The sequence below is a fragment of the Cervus elaphus genome, chromosome 9 (assembly GCF_910594005.1).
Source record: "Cervus elaphus chromosome 9, mCerEla1.1, whole genome shotgun sequence".
Taxonomy (NCBI): Eukaryota; Metazoa; Chordata; class Mammalia; order Artiodactyla; family Cervidae; genus Cervus; species Cervus elaphus.
In genome coordinates this window covers 45,455,939-45,462,689 of record NC_057823.1, presented here as the reverse complement: position 1 = coordinate 45,462,689, position 6,751 = coordinate 45,455,939, and the positions used below count along the sequence as shown (strand labels likewise).

Here is a 6,751-nt window from a genome sequence, read left to right as displayed (position 1 = left end):
GCGCCCTCTGGTGTCTTCAGGGAAAACGGCCGTGAGTGGCGCTGGGAGACGCAGGAGACTGCGGGGGTCCCGGATAAGTGGGAGTTGGGGAAAGATGGTGGAGAAGGGAGGATGGTGAGGGTGGTGGAGGGGACGTTATCGCGAGCTCTGCTAAGTCTTGGGAAGTAGAGAACAATATGTCCTACTGTACTCCTGGAAGTAGAGGGCGCTGCTGTGGCCGGGATGCTGAGGGCTGGCCTCATTAAGCAGGTGCTGGGATTCTGCAGGAAGGGCGTCGGGCGGAGAGCGGAGCCCGCGGGAAGGCTGGGAGAGGGGAGCTAGTCGGAAGAGGATGAGGAGCGGTGGGGAGGAGGGACTTCATGGACCACGGCGGACCCTAGGCATTCTTCTGGAACCTGGGGAAGTTCCAGGAGGATGACATGCATTTAGGTTGACGGCCAGGGTAGTAGGAGTGGGGCACTGGGGAAGCGGTTCTGAAGGCAGCTGGCTGACCAACAAGGAACCGAGGGTCGAGTGACGGAACTGCCTCTGAGATGGTGCAGATGGCGCGCAGGGTTGGGGTACGGGGGGCGGAACCAATAGGATACGTTCAGGAGACAGGACAAAGCAGGAGCGTGGCCTGGCCTGAGCCAGCGGACCGGAGAGAGGCCATCCGAGTCCTGCCCCGCCCCCTGGCCCTCCATAAGTTCTCCCGGAATAGGGCGCCACCTGGCTGCTGCTGCGAGCATCACTGGCTGCGTAGGAAAAGGTGTTCCCCTTGCGGTACTAATCTGCATTGTCCCCTAATCTATACGTGGTTATTTACAAAGCCAGATGGCAATGCTTGCCCACCCCGACACCACACCCATCACCACTTCTACCAGGGCCTCTCCACCCAGCAGGGTGGAGGGGCCCACAGTCCTGGTACCCGCATTTTGCATCTGCAGGGGCCTGGAGGCTCCAAAACTGCACTTGTACAGCTTTTCAAGCTCAGGGTCAAAAAACTTCTCTCCAAAAAGGGGCAAATTTGCTCTGAGGTGTACCCCTCTATATGGGGCTCCCCTTGTAGCTCAGTCAGTAAAAAAAATCTGCCTGCAGTGCAGGAGACCCAGGTTCAATCCCTGGGTTGGGAAGAGCCCCCTGGAGAAGGAAATGGCAATCCACTCCAGTATCCTTGCCTGGAAAATCTCATGGACAGAGCAGCCTGGTGGGCTGCAGTCCATGGAGTTGCAGAGTTGGGCACAACTAAATGACTAACACTTACTTACTTACCCCTCTATATACGCTTTGAATTCAATGTGAAAAACAATGCTTACTTCAGCACATGTGTTTTTCTGAATTATGTAAACCCCCAAAACAGACAATCAAGGGTACAGCAAATGCTCACCCACTCCTGCCCTCCCTCTCGAGTCGTGGGGCCAGGCAGGCAGTTGCTGGTCTGAAGTGAACTTGGCCTGTATGGCCCAGATCTTCCAGGCTGTATCGCTGACAGAGGTCCATGAAGCAGACAGCTAGTGATCTCACCTGACACCCAAGCCTCACATGACGGGCCCAAGTTTCTAGTTGGTCCCTTTGAAGCCTGACTGGGTGCAGGGGGCCGTCCAGAGTGTTCTACCCCATGAACCAGTGGGCAGCCCCTCACTGCTCTTCACCACCACCACCCAGGTGTTCGTTCCCCTCACCCTTCCCTCCTGCCAGGTGTAGGTCAGGCCCACTGGTCCCCACTCAGCCAACGGGAGCTTGGGTGGGATGGGGGCATGGACTGGAGGTCCTGCAGCATTTGGACATTGCTTACTTTTATCAGCCTTGTTCCTTCCAGGTTGCCCCTTTCCCTAGTTACAGGAGCACCCTGTGAATCAGGGACACTACTAGACAAACTGCAGACACTAGTCTCAGTGCTGTCACACTATCTCCGGCCTTCTCCACAATAGGTTGTTAAGTGACCCGTGCTTTCTGTTCAACTAAACTCCAGATCAGGATATTAACAGTATGGACGCTTCCGTGGCAGTCCTCTGGTTGAGTCCACATTCCCACTGCAGGGAGAGCAGGTTAGATCCCTGGTTGGGGAACTAGGATTCCACAGTGCTGTGCCAACCGCACCCCCAGACAGTAAGAACAAATTATGTTAAAACTGAGATAAATGAGCGCAGAGCAGCGGCCACTGAGGGGAGAGGGAGGCACCTTTGTGCTCCATCTCCACACCCAGACTCTGGCTATCCCTCACATACCAAACCCAAGCAGACCTGGATGTCTCAAGGCCACCTCAACATCTGCAGGACACACCCCTGCTGTGTCCACCTTCCACCAGCTCTGGCTTGAACCTGGGAGTCCTGTCCATGTTCTCCCTCATCCTGCCAGTTACAGACCCCTTAGGGCCTCACTGCTGCCTGGACAGTTACCCACCCTGTCTATTCACCAATGCACCTGTCTTCTTTGCCATCGTGAAGGAAGTAACACCTGACAAGAACACTTTAGGGAACATCGTAGATGGGGTGATCCCACCCACACAACACCCCAGGAAGCCTCAATGCACAGGCTGGGCCCTGGAGTTACTTTGGAAGATCTTTAGAAGCTGATCAGGAGTGCAAGGAAGTCAAGAAGAGGGACAGACATGGGCAGCATGGTTGAGTGCCCAGGGCACTGAGGAACTGTGGCCAAGGTGGGAGAAGTTGGAGCATGGGGGAGGGAGGTCAGGTCACTGTCCACAGGTGGGCCCACTGGGGGAACTTGGGAAGAGGGGCACCAGAAGGGGAAATGCTGCCTTCAGTCCAGGAGTGGCTGGAGCATAGGGAAGGCAGCACAGGTCCCTGGACATCCCAGGACTTGTCACAGAACCCAGTACACCTGATCCCTAGCCTCAACCTATCTGAGACCGGCTGTGTCTACACCAGGAAAGCTCAGGTCACATGCTGCCTGGCTCTGGCCCATTTTTCACCTTAGCTTCCAGATTTTGTGATCATGCCCAGCGCTATTCCTGGGAGCCTTGATGGGTCACAGCACCCACGGGAAGTAAAAACAGGTCGCACTCAGGACTAGAGAAATCTCTGCTTTTATTGGCCAGCAGGTTACTTGAGGGGGATGAAGCGGGAGGAATGGGTAGCCCCGATACCGGGCCGGCCGTGTTTCACGGGCTTGTAGGTGATGGAGAACTCGCCCAGGTAGTGGCCAATCATCTCAGGCTGCAGAGGAAGGGTGCGGGATAGTCAGCAGAGGGTCGGTGGCGGGGCCCCACCCCACCCCCGGGCCCAGCGCAGCCCACACGCACCTTGATTTCCACCTGGTTGAAGGTCTTGCCGTTGTAGACGCCCACCATGCTGCCCACCATCTCGGGCAGAATGATCATGTCGCGCAGGTGCGTCTTCACGACCTCGGGCTTCTCCATGGGCGGCGCATCTTTCTTGGCCTTGCGCAGCCGCTTCAGCAGCGAGTGCTGCTTCCTCCGCAGGCCGCGGTTCAGCCGCCGTCGCTGGCGCGCACTGTATAGCTGCATCAGTTGCTCACTGCGGGCGAGGGTTAGGGTTAGGGCGAGGGCACACAGAGCGGGCGGTCTGAGCCCCGGCCCAGCCTCAGAGCCCACCAGGAACACTCCTGGCTTGACGAGGAGCTGCGAGAGCAACGTTCCCCGCCTGGCCGGGGCCCACAACACCCGCTTCGAACGTTTGCGCGGGAAAAGCCCTCCAGTTTTAGAATCCCCGCTCCGCTATCTACAAACGAGGAAGCCGAGCCGGGAAACAGGTGACTCGGCGAGTTGCAAACTCGCGGGCACCATGCTCTGTTCTGCTAGCCTCAAGAACCCAGCAGTGGGGCCACCCTGAGAAGCCCCCGGCCGATGAGGACCCTATGTTGTGCCCCCTACGAAACCGGCCCCTCCGCCCCAGACCGCGCACACCTCTAGGAGAAAGGGCGTTCCTGCGTCACAAGCTTCCCTTCCCATCCGGGGCTCGGGCTTCGCACCCACCCTGCCTAGAAGTTTCCAGCTCTGGCCAAACCTTAGAGCAAGGGTCGCCAAATCCCGCCCACGTGCCAAATCCCAGTCGCGGCTAGCCTATCTTGTAAGGCTCGCGGGCTAGAGCGGCTTTTACATGTCCGAGTGGACGCCAAGACGTCCAAAAGGGACTCGTGGAAACCTGTTCAGTTCGATCCTCAAGGACTCATTTTTATCCGCACGCAGCCCCGCCCTCTCGCCTACACACGGTACACGGACACAGGTCAGGCTGCAGCCCCAGCCCACCATGGGGACCCCTGCAGCCGCCAACCCCCTGTCCTGCCGCCACTTACTAGGACATGTCCAGCAGTTGGTCGAGGTCTACGCCGCGGTAGGTGAACTTGCGGAAGGTCCGCTTCTTCTTCTGTTCCACTTCCGCCTGCGCGGGCCGGGCCGGGGGTGAGCGGGGCCCCAAGATCCACCCCCAGTCCCCACGGCAAGGTCAATAGGCCCGCGGCTCCCGCGGAAAACCGCGCGGCGCTCCTGGTATGGGAGCCTGTGGGCACGCACCGGGCTACGTGGGCTCGGCTGAGTCAAACGGGCAGAGACAGGCCTTCCCTACCCCGAATCATCCTGACAACCAGCAAGCCCGCCCCGCACCCCCATATCCGGCGGTTCCAGAGGCCTGCAGGAGAGGCCCGCAGCCTCGCGGCTTGACCTCGGCCTCCGCTGCGGGCCAGAGCTCGGATGGCACCGGATGAACCCGGAACATACATGGAGGATGTAACACTCACCATCTTGCCGGTTCTTCAGAAAGGATCTTTCGTTCTGCGCCAGCGCAGTTATCGCGGGGTCTCAATGCCCCGCCCCCGGCCTGCGCGCGCAGGCGCTTCCGGTTTCCCGACAGAGGACGCGCGCCGTCTGCTGCCCGGAGGTCAGAACTCTGTCTCCGAAGAATAAAAGAGCCCCGCCGTCATGACAAAACTGGACCTCGAATTAAAAAGCAGAGACAAAGATCTGCATAATCACAGCTATGGTTTTTCCAGTAGTCATGTACGGATGTGCGAGTTGGACCATAAAGAAGGCTGAGCGCCAGAGAATTAATGCTTTCGAATTGTGGTGCTGGAGAACACTCTTGCTGCTGCTGCTGCTAAGTCGCTTCAGTCGTCTCCGACTCTGTGTGACGCCATAAACGGCAGCCCACCAGGCTCCCCCGTCCCTGGGATTCTCCAGGCAAGAACACTAGAGTGGGTTTCCATTTCCTCCTCCAATGCAAGAAAGTGAAAAGTGAAAATGAAGTCGCTCAGTCGTGTCCGACTCTTAGCGACCCCATGGACTGCAGGCTACCAAGGCTCCTCGGTCCATGCGATTTTCCAGGCAAGAGTACTGGAGTGGGGTGCCATTGCCTTTTCCAAGAACACTCTTGAGAATCCCTTGAACAGCAAGATCAAACCAGTCAATCCTAAAGAAATCAACTCTGTGCATTGGAAGGACTGATGCTGAAGCTGAAACTCCAGTACTTTGGCTATCTGATGCGAAGAGCCCACTCATTGGAAAAGCATCAGGATCCTGGGAAAGATTGCGGGCAGGAGAAGCGGGCAACAGAGGAGGAGATGATTGGATACTACCCCGACTTGATGGACATGGATTTGAACAAACTTGGAAGATAGTGAAGGACAGGGAAGCCAGGCGTGCTGCAGTCTATGGGGTTGCAGAGTCGGACACTATTGAGTGACTGAACAACAGTTGCCCTCCACTGCTGGAACCCCCAGGCTGGAGCTGACTGCCTAGTGTATGGGAGCCCCTTCTTCAACTGGGGCACGTGTGACTCGTCACTGCCCATTTTGAAAACTCATATTGGTGCTGCATAACCTCTATAATAAAACCCATATTTAAAAGTGTTTACGAAAAAAAAAAAAAAAAAAGTGTTTACGGAGTGCCTGTTTGCAGGAGGCGCTGTCTGGGGTTCTGGCTGGCTCAACAGGGAGCACAGACGAGGCAGACCTGTAAGAGACAAGGTCATACAGATATCTGAGCCAAGAGGGTGGGACACTGGCTTTGCACAGATGGTTAGAAATGGCATCCCTGATTAGAACCTGCAAGCCTTTAACAGACAGAATTATATAAAGTGTTAGGTTTGCAACACATAGAGGGGTGATATATCTAACAATACCGAGAACAGGACAAGAGACAAGAACTATATAGGGGTTCAGTTCGGTTCAGTCACTAAGTCGTGTCCGACTCTTTGTGACCCCATGAACCACATGCCAGGCATACTTTGTCAATATTCAGTGGAACAGTGTCCATCCGAAGGTGATTCCGGTACGTTAAGATGTGTGTTGTTCCATGATGTCAGCAATTCCACTCCTGGGTGCACAGGAGTGCACCTGAGGAACTGAAAGCAGGGACTCAAACAGATTTGCACATGCCTGTTCACAGCAGCATGATTGACAAGAGGTGGAAACAACTGGTGCCCATCCATGGATGATGGATAAACAATGTGGTTCGTCCACACAGCCTTGAAAAGGAAGGACATTTTGACACCTGCTACAATGTGGATGGACCTGGAAGACATCACTGTGAGAACCCAAACACAGGACAAATACTGCATAACTTCACTCAGAAGAGGTCCCTAGAGGAGGGTGAGATTTCAGTTTGGGAAGATGAGAAAGTTCTAGAGATTATGGTGGGGATGGCTGCACAATAGTGTGACTGTGTGCTTAATGCCACTGAGCTGTGTGTACTTAGAAATGGTTAAAAATGACCAATCTTAAATTTTGTCATGATAAGCAACCAAACAGGTGCATATGGTACTCTAAAAACCTCAAAACTACAATGAAAAAAAAT

At 55.5% G+C, this 6,751-nt stretch overlaps 1 protein-coding gene across 1 annotated transcript; it reads right to left on the bottom strand.

Moving 5' to 3' along the window:
- Positions 1-3,012: 3,012 nt before the first annotated feature.
- RPS15 (ribosomal protein S15) lies at positions 3,013-4,837 on the bottom strand. Its single transcript, XM_043912698.1, has 4 exons — positions 4,699-4,837; positions 4,258-4,343; positions 3,245-3,479; positions 3,013-3,158 (listed from the first exon to the last, which is right to left on the bottom strand). The coding sequence occupies exons 1-4, from the start codon at positions 4,699-4,701 to the stop codon at positions 3,045-3,047; spliced, it is 438 nt and encodes a 145-aa protein (XP_043768633.1). The 5' UTR covers positions 4,702-4,837; the 3' UTR covers positions 3,013-3,044.
- Between the last annotated feature and the right edge of the window lie 1,914 nt (positions 4,838-6,751).